Below are 15,048 nucleotides of genomic sequence, written 5' to 3' on the forward strand. Positions count from 1 at the left end.
AGCAATGTCTAGTCATCTGTCAGTTTGCCTGCGGCTTGTCATTAGTCATTTGCTAGTTTTTCCGGAGAAGGGGAAGAGTATTCGATGTCTGTGAAATAGCTTTGTTTATGTGTGGCCATTGCGTTAAATGGATTATAGCTTTGTCTAATGAAGTAGTGTGATTATTATTTCTGTGGATAATTTTCTACAAAATATCTATTAGTTCATAGCTACGAAACTGGTGTGAATGCGTAATCCTAAATCGCCATTTTCAAAGCTAATTGCTTGTAATAATCATGACAGGTTTTAGATATTTAATGTAATTTTTAGTCCTTCCACTTTTTTTTTTGTCCGTGAACCCGAATTACAACAGGTAAAGAACCAAATAATTTGTGTGAAAGAATCACTTTCTCCATAAGATATAAGTTAGAAAGCAAAGATGTTTCTTCATATCCGCATTACCCCCAAGCAACTCAAGCACAGAGCTGCAGGCAGCGCATGAGCAGCGATTTTACATATGGCTTTAACTTTCTTCAGAATTTACCTATCATGATGAACACACATTAGTACTAACTGGATGTACCTACCAAAATTGATTTCAAAATTCCGAGAATCACGGAAGTTATAAGAAAAAACACGAATTGCGGGGGAGTGGGGTGGTGTATCAGAAAAAAAGACAAACTCGATCTGCCTAGGGCTTATAGGAACCTTGATACCAATTTTGGTTATCCTAGCTCTTGTACTTACTGAGATCCTTGCGCTCATACAGACAGACGGACAGACAGACAGACAGACGGACATGGCTATATCGACTCGTCTTCTCATCCTGATCAAGAATATATGCACTTTGTGGGGTCTGCCACGCCTTCTTCTGTGTGTTACATACATGCGCACAAAACTAGTATAGCCTTTCACCCTTTGGGTACAGGCTATAAATATATACACATACATATGTAGATAAAACAAGAGAGAACGCTACAGTCGAGCAAGCCCGACAGTGTAATACCCTGTACCCAGGTAAACTTCCGTCACTGAGTTATATGCGCCCATAGCAGCAGCAAAAAGAGGAAGAAGAAGAGCGAACTTGTTTCTGCAGTTTTGGGGGGTTGTACTGGCGAGAATTTGTCTCGCTAATAACTTTTCTTAGAATTGACCGAATTGAATACAATTTTAAACAACAGTAGATAATTATATATAAATTATGTGTGCAAGGTTTGGTTGAGGTAGCATTTGAAATGTGGACGCTATTGAACTTCTGTAGCGGGGGAAGGGGGGAAAAATTAAAAAAAAAAATAAACTCGTCCCTTCTCGGGCCTAGGAGAATCTGGATGCCAACTTTGGTTATTCTAGCTTTTATAGTTTCTGAGATCCTTGCGTTCATCCAGACGGACGGACATGTCTAGATCGATTTCTCTCGTCATGCTGATTCAGAATATATATACTTTATGGGGCCGGAGATGCACATATTCAAAGCAATTGCGTCTATGTGAGTGTATGTATGTTTATACTCGTATATTCGTGTCTGTGTAAGCATGTTCGCAGCGCTGGAGCAACAAATATATTTATGGCTATAACTTCTTGTTAAATCGGTCTATCATTATGAAACTTGGCATACGGACACATAATTACTAACTGGGGGTATTTGCAAAATTATAGTTCGAAATTCCAAGTACTAGCTAGAGAAAATTGCGATTTGCATGGGAGAGGGGGAAGGGAGGGAAATTCCAAAATACACATTTTCTGCTATAGGCGATTATAGGAATGGAAAATCGGGAAAATCCTCATAGGGGGGAAGTGGGGGGGAAATCAAAAAAATAAAACAAACTTGCACAGCGTACACACATAACGCATCTTTGTGCAAAGTTTGGTGTCTCTACCTCTTATAGTCTCTGAGATCCAGGTGTTCATACGGACAGACGGACAGACAGACAGACAGGGCTAGATCGACTAGTCTCGTCATGCTGATCAAGAATATATATACTTTGTGGGGTCTGCCACGCCTCCTTCGGCCTGTTACATTTTCAGCATTTTATGTACAGAGTATAATTAAAGGTAATTCAATGACATTTTAAAAAGTATAAATATGTTTGTGCATTAGTAGTGGTTAGGGCTCGTATAGGTATTTATTTATTGTATTACCGTACTATTCATATTCCCACAGTGTGGTCATTATCAGAAAACGCTCTAAAGGAACTGCCCAGTAGAAATTCCTTTGAGCGAAATAAGTAAATAGGACACTAAATTTAAAAGTATAACAACTAAACCGATCAATATATTTAAACTAGTATACCCTTTCACCCTTTGGGTACAGGGTATAAAAAAACTTTATTGCTTAAACTTAATAAAATAATCAATAGATTTCAAGCTAAATAAAGTAACTTTGGAAAATATAATCTTTGTTTATCGCTCAAGCTACCAACGAAATATGGGAGGAAGGCAAGAAATTTCTAAAAATAAAGATGTATTTTTTATATTAACATATAGTACAGTTTTACTGACAATCATCATGATGTGCCTGATACATAGCGACGTGCGGTCACTGATTTGCCTCATGGTTCAAAAGAGATGTTTTAAAAAATAATTCTTTTACATATTCCCACCCAGCAAAGTTTTGAGCTTTTTTAAGAATTGGTATCTCGTTATTACTTTCCCGCATTTTTGTTCAACTGACCTAATTACACACTTGCTTTCGCTTGTTCAGTGGTGTGGACTCCTGTACAAACCCCAATGATGAACTTAAGTCATTTATCAGAGAATCATTGAGCCACCACATAAGCAAAAGAAAAGCACACAGCAAAAGGCAGCCACAAGAGCTATAAATAATACACAGAGATGGAAAAGATACTACATACATATAGTAAGAACATGTATCTGATACTCGTACACACTTGTTTGGTGTGCCGCAAGCTTAGTGCACTGTTTTCGGTTTTCACATTTCCATTTTTATTTCCATTTCATTATTCAGTTCTTGCTGCATAACTCGCAAATAAATCACAGCAACTGTTAAATTTGAATAAACATTTGAATTGATCACGAATATTGTTTTGTTTATAGTGGATTTTGCTGATTTCATCTGATTACGAGTTTTTCAAATACAATTCCTTATGAACATTTTTCAGTTACCATGCTCTGACCTCTGGGATGTTGTTAAAAATTGCTTGTCATTCGCCTCACGCCCGCAACCGCAAATTTCCTGCTCATTGTTGTTGCTTTTTTGTTGGTGTTACCGTCGGCATGTGGTACACAATTTATTAGGTAGCAGCGAAAATTGCTTGTCGTTATGCCCTCAAATTAAATTTGGCTTTGAATTATGTCGGTAATAAATGTGCTGCCGTCAAGTGGTAGTGGCTGCTTCTATGGCTTTGACAAGTGGCTGCCGGCTTCAGTTCAAAGGCAATCCAAGCAATTAGACACATTGAGATGTCAAACATTTTTTCAAACACAAGACCCATCTTTGCTTAAATCGGAACTATCGTAAATTTGGCCGTATTGGCTTGTCGTATTTATGTGCGGTAGGTTAAAGCCTCAGCCAATCGATCATTCATGCAATCGACCCCCAGTTCAGTCCCTTTGCGTTGCTTGCTACTTGGGCACCATACAAAATTTATCGAGAAAATTCAATTGGAATTCTCATAAATTTTTCAACTGCCATACATTAAGTGTTGGCATGGATGTGTATTTATTCTGCTATAAACATTGACGGCTGAGTTCAAGGGTTCGCTTGCAGAGCTACCAGAAAATCTAAACGACACCATTTGGTGTCTACATTGCTTATTTTACATCCATATTGTCTATGCATTTTCGGGCTGTAATTTCTATTCATTTATTTTGGAATGTTCATTTCGGAATAAAAGCTAGTACAATTGGATCACATATAATGAAAAATAACTTTAAAGTTAACTTTTTCTGTCCGAAGCCGAACCTGATTGGTGCATCAGTATGACAAGACGAGGCATTATAGAAATGTGCGTCTCCTCGTCCCTCTATCTATTCGTCTGTCTAAACCAAGGATCTTAGCAAGTATAAGAGTACAAGTATGCATCTCCCCCATTCCCTGTTTTTAGTGATTACCCATAGCTCCCGTAACTCTTGTAATCCCTGCCCACACTCTGCCAGGAGCTGTTGTTGTTGCTGCTAAAATGAAATACTTCACACATAGCACACAAAACCGATGTAAATATAGTGTTATAGCTATAAAATTATGTATATTATTATAAAATGATTCTACACAGCCCGTACGTAGAGTATTTCAAAGTTGGCGCTCCCGACTTACTTGATCCACTTGTTTGCGAATGTTAATTTAGATTTATTTCGCATACTATGTGTGCATTAAATTACAGTTTTGTATGTTCAGTCCACTGACCGATCCTTAGAGTCAAACTATCTCTGGTTTCATAGTTGGACAAATTGCTTAAATGGCATGACCATTATGTTATAGAAACACCAGCCTTTGCTTTAATTAGCCTAACACTCCGGGCTGCATGATTATGGGAATTGGAATCAAAACAGTTCTTTAGCACACGAGGTGTCCTGCTAAAAAATTGAATAAACAATCAAAGGTGGATGGTACACAGACCCATCATTCGCGAAATTCTCGACGCATGGCAGTAAAATTAAATATTTACACAGCATTTGGGAGAGCGAAGCTAAAAATGCGAAACATGCAACAATCACATGAAATCAATTAACATTTTTGCCAACTGCCCGCAGACCATAAGACAATGAGATGGAGAAGAGCAATAGCTCGATATAATAACAATAAAAACTAATTGTAAGTGTGTGGCGATGTACACGTGTTCGAGTATCAATGCTATTGAAATAAAATTGTGTATACGCCACGTGACGAGAAGATGAGCAGAAAACTGTTGCCCTATCAAAAAAATTCATTCATTCAATTTACAATGAAGTACGAAGCTGATGATGGCAGCGACGTCACCGGCGAAGTCGACTTTGGCCTTCGCGGGGCTTTAGTTTCGAGCGTTTATTTGTTTTCAAGCAAACAAACATAGAGACGCAGAGTTCCAGCGAATTTGGAGCAATGAGTCGGATTGGGGGTGGGCAGTGGAAGTCTATCAGCTGGGACTAGCCGTTACGCCGGAAAGTCGAACTGAAAATTAATTAAAAATAGTCAAAGCAGACGGGACCACGGCGTGCTTTTTGGCAGCCTACTGTGTACATTTTTCACATTTTCATGAATTTCAATTCCATTCAACGCCCAAATGCAAATCTGTGTGAAGTGCGTAAGCTTCCCGTTGGCTTTTAGGGGCATTTCAAATATTTGCCAAATAATTAATCACGCCATATCGTGGCAGGCGTGCCGACGCGTCTGCTCAACCTCTGTGTCAGCAGGACTATGGTTGCGTGCCTCCAGATAAAAAGTAAATATGACGTCCAAGGCTTTATTGCTGGACCAGGCACAGTTCAGGCACTTTGGCATGCAGATTATGATGAATCTTTGAATAAAACTGACACCCGCACTTGTCTACATACGCCCTTGAGTTGACTGATGGCTTGATCTTTCACAAGTTATTGCGCACATTTCGTGGCCGATGGTAATTAGGTGGAGTGCCAGCAACTACCACCAATAACGCTGTAGGAGCAACAACAAAAAAATCAACGGAAATATATATTGCATTTTTAAGTATCTTTAAAAATACACACTAATATTATTTTTTGTATTTATGTAAGTATAAAGGGACTGCAAATGGCTCTAGTCATAAGATGTTAAATTTTAAAGCAATATACTTATCTATGTATGCTAATATGTAGTATAACAATTGCAATACCGGAAATCGAATTGCATCGAAATGGATCTTAAAAAAAACGTACGCGTCCCTTGTACCTTTTAGTTACGGGGTATAATAAGTAAAATACTCTTTCATTTTCATACAACTTCAAACCCCAAACATTGCACAATGACTCACAAAAATCTTTGTTTGTATAATCGGGCTACTTAATGTATTAGCGATGACATTTTTTGCTTAAATTGATTAAACTCACAAAAGTTTATTTTTCACGAAAAATGAATTTATCGTCCACTAGAAAATAGCCTATTTTTTGTGCCCAATGGACTATTCCTCGCACATATCAGGGAAGCATTCGCAATCGCAAGGTTCTTCGCACGTGCAGGCGGGCATGTAGAGAAACTCGCTGTCCTTCCAGAAGTCCACCATCGATTTGCAAGAATTTTTCTTGTAAAATTGTTTGACAGCATCCCTGGACTTAAGACATTCACAGAAATACCCGCCCTTCATGATGTTCTCCATGCCTACGCAGCAAACCTCTCGCACGATCGTATCGATGATATTGGAGCACGTGCGCCCGCCTTTAAAAGGTACTGCCCTCATTCTGAGACGCTGCGTTTGCCGCACATCAACATCCAGTATTATCGTCGTGGTCTGGTCAGGGCTGTAGATTCGCTTGGCCAAACGACCCTCCACATAGATATCGTAATGTCTCACATTTTCGGGGTCATGCACATACCAGTCCACAATCAGTGAGTTGGAATCTAGCCGCTCCACATTGCTTATACTCACGGGGTAGCTGACGCGAGGCGAGGGGTGCAGCTCCTTGGTGCCATGAAGGCGATTGAGTATGTAATTGCGCACATGCGCCATTGCACAGATGTCCATGAAGAGATTCTTGGCACACATTTTCATCTCGAGGCGGCGCTTTCCCTCGGGCGTCCGCAAAAAGGCAACACGCTTGTGAGCGTGTCGCATCTCCACACAATGACAGCAAGAGCATGTTTTGTCGTAGCGCTGGCATCCATCGCTATCATCGGGTAAGCTGAAAGAGGTCTCCTCCGGACAAGCGGAATCGGAAGAAGGCACTAAAGCGCTACTTGCGAGCTTGCTTGACTCGTCCTTAGCAGAAACATCCTCTCTGGACCCTCTGTTGGTAGTTTCTTTTGCAATGGTACTTGTGGAACCTCTGGGTGAACCGTCTTTAATGGAACTGCCTTTAAGAGAGCTCCTAAGGGGACTTTTAATGGAACTGCCGTTTGCGGAGTTTCTAGCCGAGGATCCTTCAGCGCTTACCAGCGCAAATTTTACCTCCTCGCCAGGTAAAATAATGCTGACACGTTTGGACATGACTGAATTTAGGTAAATTTACAACTTAGATTTGGAAACAACTGAACATTTTCTATAGCATTTAAAGTTGCTCAGTTTTTTATGAGCTTAACGATGATAAACTAAACAAAGCTACTCTAAAAAAAAAAAAACGCCGAAATGACAAACGAACACATTTATTCAATAAAATATACATTTATTGCCTATTTTGCTGGGTTCCTATTCCGTGGTAACGCTTTGCCTTAAAATTAATGATTCCTATACAATAAAGCATTATTATATACTAATTATTATTTAGTATTACTGACCGATAAATTTGAAAAAGAGAATTTAGTTTTAGCACTAAAGAGAATCAGGCAGTGATTTTGAATTCCATTTCAGCCGCTGGATGTGGACGATTATATCTGGGATATGACTGGATATTTTTAGCTGACTTTAACAATCCGTACCTGGAAGATATAACTATATATAACTATATTATGTTTGTCCAAAGTCAAAAATGTAATAAATATTCTTGATCAGCATGTCAAGACGCGTCAGCTTAGCCTTATCTGTCTGTTGGCCATCTGCCTGTCCCACTGTCTGCTTGTCCATCCGTGTGTATGAGCACCTAGATCTCAGAGACTAAAGGAGCTAGGGACACAAATTCTTCCATACAAGAATGTGTAAGTTTATTTTAGTACATATATAGATCTCAGAAAATATAGGAGCAAATTACATCAAGTTTTTGGGCCCAAATACGAATACGATTTTCCCCGCTATTAGTGATTAGGTTAGCTTGGTGGACCAGACTTTACATATAATGACAAATACACACGTCGAAGAAATCAGGAAGATATAGTGACTCAAGAAATAAAATTAAATGCTGAGACCTATGCTTTAGCCTTGTAAAATCCAAACAAAGCGGAGGCCAAAAAAAGAGTAGTAATAAAGACAAGTAACAATAAATGTGACCGTCACAATGTCTCATCATGATAGGTTACTTCTAAAGGGAATATAGTCTTAAATGTAATCTCTGCCCAGCTTGCCAGCAGATGCTGTTGTTGTTGCTGCTCTGACTCACCTCTGTACTGCTCACATCCTCACACAGGCACACACAGACTCGCATAGACACATAAAAGGCACAATTGCGATGTAAATGTGCAGGCTTTTCATGAGTTCGAAATTTATACGTATTATTATTCTACACATACAAGTATGTAGGTATTTCTACACATATAGAGTTTTTCGAAGTTGCACCCGGCACTTGACTTCGGCTTCTCCACTTGTTTTCCTTGTGTTTGGATCATTGCTTGAATGAACCCGAACTCAGCTTATTTCAAATGAAGTATATACGGAAGGCTTTCTTTATGTACAAGTAGTTGCCATCTCCTACTTACTCGATGAGCCAGTACTGCTTTGCTTTATGAGTGGGGCATCCAATGCTGCCTACATATTTCCTGACGCCTCCAACCATTCCAATAATTTGAAGCCGTTCGACCCATTCTCAATCATTACAAATCACAAGCTTAGGCCAATGCTTTATGAGTCGACAACTTGGCAAAAACGTGACTGTCTCTATTGATTCATCTTTTGGGGAGTGTGCGTCCCGCCAGGGGTGGCAAATGATTGTAACTTTGTCAATATTTATGTTACATGTTGCCAAGCCCGAGCGGCTAATTTGCATATTGCTTCGACTGTGCTGTAGACAAGTTACTAAGTGCATGCAAAATGAGCAGGGAATGTTCTTTACAGCGCGAATATATTTTAGGCTTAATTAAAATCGCCTGCTTGCTTCCTTGGAACATGCATAATGAGCGGCCATTAGCTGGACCCTGACGTGGTATTTTTTCGAGTACAGTCATGTCGAAGGTAATAATGTTGAATGGAAACTTTAATGTTCGGCGTGCCGTGATTCCTGCCACGACTCCTGCTGCTTTATTATTATTCAGCTTCGTTGAGCATACATGGCGTATGATTAACGTGTCTGTCGTGCGTTACTTATACGCCGAAGTGTTCAGGGAAAGCAAAGATAGAACATAAACCGGGCACGCAAGTGTATTAAATTATTTTTGTTCTGTGATTTATCTTACTAGAGCTGCGCCTACGTTTGTGCTACATGTTTTAACCGTGCTACACACTTTGCAAATCAGTGGGGGGCTTGAAAGTTAACTTGGCATTTGAATAGACTTGCAACTTGTTATATCTGTGAACAGCAGGCGGCAGTTCTCACAGCAGCGGGGCTTAAATCATAAAAATTCAAAAGCAGAGGTATTTTTCTAACCGTATTGCCTTAGTTGTGCCTTATGCTGGAATTGCGCTTTTAACGGAAACAGGTACGTGAGAAACGCGACACTTCCAATGTGTTTTTAATTGGTTTCATCTAGGCTTAACAAATTATTTAAAAAAGAGTTTTTGCACGAAACAAGCCCTTCCGATTTAGGAAAGAACGTTTTGGTGTTGGGAGAACAACCTGCAAATTAAATGTTGTTCACGCTAAATGTTGGCCCAAAGAAAACAAAGATAAACATAGCTTTAAAAACAAGTAGCCCAATTAAAAAACTTTATTTTAACTCGTGCATATTAGTTATCCTATATGTTCTGTATAGCTGGACATCTGTCCCTGTTTTTCTATTCAGTAGTAACTTTAATCCAGAAAGAGGGTCCACGGAATATACGCATCATTTAGGGAAAAAGTGAACGCAGCTTTTAAAAATTGTTAAAATATGCAATTAAACGTAATTGATTGAAGCATAAAAATGTTTTCCTCTCAATTAAAGGACCCGTTGCGTGCGGCCATTTTGAGCGGAGCCTATTGGGCGTTGGGCGGCACGCGTGGCGTTCATAACTTTAATAACTTTGCCCTAGAGTTTCTTTGTCTCTGAGCTATTTGCCCACGAGGCCTTCGGCCCAAGCAAAATTGCTTTATAATTGGAGCAGAAATTGTATCGTGCATCACAATAAAATACTGATTGCAAATTGTTTAACACAGACGCCCTTTTTGTACTTTTAAATACGAGTATGACTATGTATGGGTAGGTGGGTGTACCTTCAAAACGCGGAATTCATGTTGGCTCCTGCCACTATCAAAGCGCAGTATTCGGTATTAACTTTCAGCACTTGTGTCTCGCACTTTCGGATGCCTGCGAAGTTTTTTGACATGCCTCCAATCTCACTGTGGCCTGCGTTGCCCTAGGCAGGGTGTGTCTCCGTGTGCGCCCGGGTGCTTATGTATTTATGCGGGGCACAAAAACTAATTCAAAAGTTTGTGCAACCGAAAAATGAAAAAGTGCTGCTGTAAAAGGTCGACCTCGGTAAGGAGGCTTTGAGCAGTTTGTGGGATGTCAAGCCACAGCCGGCAGCGGCTAAAAATCAGTTGCAAATGCAAAAACATCTTCATACATCTTGTAAATTGTAATTTACAACAGATCCTTGCCGTCTTGCTTTGTGACAAGCTGCCCTATGTTCGAAAAGGTGACCGGAGCCTTTATGTAGGGAATAAAGCTTCACTTTAATATCTGCAATCAACAGCGTGCTTTAATTAATATGCAATGCGTCACATTTCGCACTTCCTGCTAAAACACGCGCAATTCTCTGAGCATATGTGCGCGCGTTTGTCTGTTTCGGCGCGCTTGTGCGAGAAAAACGCACTCGTGCGGGCCGAGCCACAGCCAACAGCTATTACCAACTACCCTACACATCACGCAGTGTCCTGCCATTAAAATAGAAACCCCTCGGGCATTTCAGTATGCTGAAGTCTTTACTGCGCTGACATTGCCAAAGGCTAATTGCTGATAGAGCTGTTGTTCTTGTTGCTTAGCCGCTACTGTCGCAGTAATCGAGGATGCGTCGCTTGTGTGGAAACTACTTGTATATAAAACATTTCATTATGCTCCTTTGAAGCAACGCTTTGCACTTACTCCTGCTTTTGTGTGATTCCGAGTCGGGTAGCAGACAAAAGGTTTTGCTTCTCAAACACGGATTTCTCCGGTCACAAAAATAGCTCTTCCATTGCATTCTAGACAATCTTTTCTTTTCTTTTTTTCTATATCAGATGGCCATTGTAATAGAATTACTAGAAATGCGTTAAGAGGCATGTGAATTTATTCCGACTCTTTTATGAAACACAATTATGATTTATAATTAATTTTATAATCTTTTGTACTACTATCAAAATGTTGCCTTTGTTTTCATACCCAATTCCCAATGGTTTATGTTTTTGTTCGATGAACCTTCCACTCCCCCGCAATTTGTAATTACACACAAGCGTCCGATTGTCAAGTTTCATCATGATATGCCAATTGTTACCAAAGTTATAGTCATGAACGAAGCTCTGCCCACAGGTTTTGCTGTTGTTGCTGATTGGATTTAACACTGTACTGCACAGATAAGCATGTATAGACACAGTCCTGATGCAAATATACGCCATTCAAACTGTATATGTATAAACATATGTTTTAGCTATTTAAAAAAATAAGAGAGAACTCTACAGTCGAGCAAGCCCGACAGCCTGTACCCTGTACTCTCCACAAAAAAAAATATTTAATTAATTAATTAAATTAAATATAAAATATTTAACACATGCATACATACATACATACATACATACATACATACATACTATAAGTGTTTATGTACAATTTCCTCAGAATAAATTTACATCAGAATCGTGTCTCTGCGTGTTTATATGCATGTATGTATGCGGCACAAAGTTGAACCGAACAACAACAACAGCTGCGGGCAGAGCTTCGGCAGAGATTATACTTATAGTTATAACTTCTTTCTTATTAATTTAATCTTTTTTCTTTTTTTTTTTAAGGGTGTATTGTTAAGAGTTGGGCCTGCATTCCACTCCGGTTCTTCTTTCAGAGGAAAGGGTGTTTCTATATTTGCACAGTTTTTTCTGACTTTTGCCAGAGCTGTCGTGATGAGGAAAGGGAGCAAATGGTGAACGACCTCTTCTGTGACTTCCCGGCCCTGCTTAAGATCAGACATCGGTTTCTAGAAGATAGGTAGGCAGGTGTGGCAGCCAGGGCGATAAACCCAAACACACTTAGACCCTAGAAAATATCGTGCTCCCGAACCTCTTAGCCATATCCATAAAAAGACCAAAAGATGCGTTCATGTTCATTCAGGCCCCAGACCTAAATATGTGAGGATTCGCAGAAGACCAGAGGCAGACGGAAGTCTGTGGCCTATGTGAGTCAGGGATCTATTCGTGACTACCACGCCTACCTAAGCTTACATAACTTACCTAGAGTTGCTTAAATTTTGCGTAAAATAAGTTAAACAGATGAACAAATAATGTTTGTGCAAATATGTAGATGAAACACATTGGCTATAGTGCTAGTTTCTCAGAAAAGTCCACATGCAACTCTTATATTTACAAGTACAGTGATGTGTGTACATTTTTTAGCGTGTTTATTTCCTTGAAATTGTAATTTTTCTCTTATACCTGAGTGCCCCTGACAACATAGCACGCCATGGACTGGACTGCAATACTTCTCAATTCTGTCCAATAAATATTTGATTTTATGGCGGTGGTAAGTACAGGAGGAAGAGGGGCGCACTCACCTGATCTGTATGGCTGCTGGCACATGACGTTGCAATTCACCTTTAATTTGCCGTCTGCTCGCCTTTATTTGTACATACGAGTATGTACTTGTACATGTACACACAATGGCCTTTGACCAATAAATGCTTCGATTAAATTTGCCACAAATTTGGCAAAAGTGGATTTGTAAATTTGCGGGCCAAGCCAGTTTTCCGGGACAGGGAAATGCTACCACGCAATGAATAAATAACACGCACACACACACAGTGGGCATCTAAATGATGAGAAGAGGACGGGTAATAGACACGATACAAAATGAGGCACGACAGGGAGAATTGTGAGGCAGGCGAGAAATCAATAGCAACAAACACACAATTGTAGAAGCAGAAGCAGAAGCACCAGTCGAAGCGGCACCATCAAAATGATGCCAACTGAACAATCTAATATCAAATTGAAATTGAAACGACATAAGACAAACAGCAAACAAGAAAGCAACTGCAAACAACAACTGGGCTAACAAAGCTGTAAAGCCCGATGCCGAAGTCAAGCCAAGATAAGAACGCGTCAACTCAGACGCGCAGCGTGTTGGGATAGATGCGTTTGATTTCGATTTAAAAGTAGGTATTTTTTCTGGCCGAATGGCTTTGAATTGGGTTTTATTTAGAATGGAATGGGGTAAAGGCTGGGTCTTGTGATGGGTGCGATTGGTTTTGGGCCACACAAAGGAAATTTGGGAAGGCATACACGATAATGGCAAAATAATACAATCAATAATAGATATTTTCGGCATGTGGAATCGAGACAGTACAGATTATATATAATGAATTCAGAGAACAGCTAAAACCACCCCACAGAAGTGTCAATAAAATTTTTATTCATATAAAATGGACACACATAACTTTTATTATTCGCAATCGGTTACTTTGCTATCGTCGATCTATAAACTTTGCACTATGTCCGGTGTGACTAAATTTATTTAAGCGTTATTTTTTGGTCCTTCCGCTTATATATACACGACTGCATGGTTGCATGCAACATTTAAGAAAGTTGATCTGTAATATCTAATCGAAATCGTTATAAATAATATCAATTACTTGCTCTACATTTACTCCCTATATTTAATAAATAGTCAGAAGAAGGTGTCTACGAATTAATTGCAAACAAATATAATCGTTTGCACACAAAACAGACATGATAACGTGAAACCACAATATCCAAAATATGTCAAAAATTTAGAAAACAAACCCGATCCTAAACGATTGATAAGGGAGTTTTGACAGACAGACAAACAAAAAGCGCAAAGCTAACTCATTCAAGGCTCTTGGAAAAATCGCTTCAAGTCAAATAATAGTTATTATATTACTAAGTTTTATAGATTGGATAATAGGGAAAATAACATTTTAAAACTAAATTTCTTCAAAACGAATTTGGACTGTATACATAAAAGCAAAGAATATGTGACTTTAAAATACTTGACCTTGATTCTATTTTTAATAGCGAGTACAGTATTGACAGCACAGTAATCAGATCTAGATAGTGAGATAATCCTATAGTCCCTTATGACTATCTATTGACATGGAAATACGAGTAGTGAAGTAAAACTCTATTCTGCAGGAAATGCCAAGTAAAATATTTTGGGAAATATCTCGAAAAAGGGGACAAGTTTGAGTGATAATTGCTATTTGTTTGCCACCTGCTTCCTTATTAAAAACAATGTTTTGTCAATATTTTAATATTGCGCATTTTAAATACACCTAATTCTGTTTTTACACGGTAGGTTGGTTCCAGAAAAAAATGTGTAAAAACAAGTAAAAAAGCTAAAGTCGGGTGTCCCGACTTTGAAATACTCTGTACATATGTTTACAATAATTATAGAAAATAAAAAAATTAAGAAAATAAAAAAAAAAATTTGATCGATTTTACCTCTCTCGGTATTCGAACTCACGTAAAGGGTGTATAATTGCACATTTACATAGCAATTGCGTCTGTGTGAGTGTATGTATGCCTATGCGCATCTATTCGTGTCTGTGTAAGCATTTTCGCAGTCAACCAAACAGCAACATCAACAACAGCCGCGGGCAGCGCTTGAGCAGCGCTGCATCAGCAAATATATTTATGGCTATAACTTCTTGTTAAATCGGTCTATCATAATGAAATTTGGCATACGGACACATAATAACCAACTGGGGGTATTTCCAAAATTTTAGTTCGAAATTCCAAGAATTACGGGAGTTAGAGAAAATCGCATTTGCGGGGTAGAGGGGGGAGGGAGGGGAATTCCAAAATATACATTTTCTGCGTATTTACATAAGGCATCTGGGACTAAAATTTGGTGTTCCTAAGTCTTATAGTCTTCGAGATATAGGCGATTATACGAATAGAAAATCGGGAAAACCCCCATAGGGGGGAAGTGGGGGGGAAAATCAAAAAAATAAAACAAACTCGTATAGAATACACACATAA

General features: G+C 39.1%; 1 protein-coding gene across 1 annotated transcript; it reads right to left on the minus strand.

Annotated features, from left to right (window-relative positions):
- Nucleotides 1-5,910: 5,910 nt before the first annotated feature.
- Nucleotides 5,911-7,200, minus strand: LOC115624794. The gene has a single exon (XM_030519637.1). It carries the CDS (start codon nucleotides 7,071-7,073, stop codon nucleotides 6,051-6,053), a length of 1,023 nt encoding a protein of 340 aa, XP_030375497.1. The 5' UTR covers nucleotides 7,074-7,200; the 3' UTR covers nucleotides 5,911-6,050.
- Between the last annotated feature and the right edge of the window lie 7,848 nt (nucleotides 7,201-15,048).

Source organism: Scaptodrosophila lebanonensis, unplaced genomic scaffold (genome assembly GCF_003285725.1).
Source record: "Scaptodrosophila lebanonensis strain 11010-0011.00,11010-0021.00 unplaced genomic scaffold, SlebRS2 tig00000061-arrow-pilon, whole genome shotgun sequence".
Taxonomy (NCBI): Eukaryota; Metazoa; Arthropoda; class Insecta; order Diptera; family Drosophilidae; genus Scaptodrosophila; species Scaptodrosophila lebanonensis.

Coding starts and splice junctions, on each gene's coding strand:
- LOC115624794 (XM_030519637.1), bottom strand. CDS start 7,073: ATGTCCAAACGTGTCAGCATTATTTTACCTGGCGAGGAGGTAAAATTT.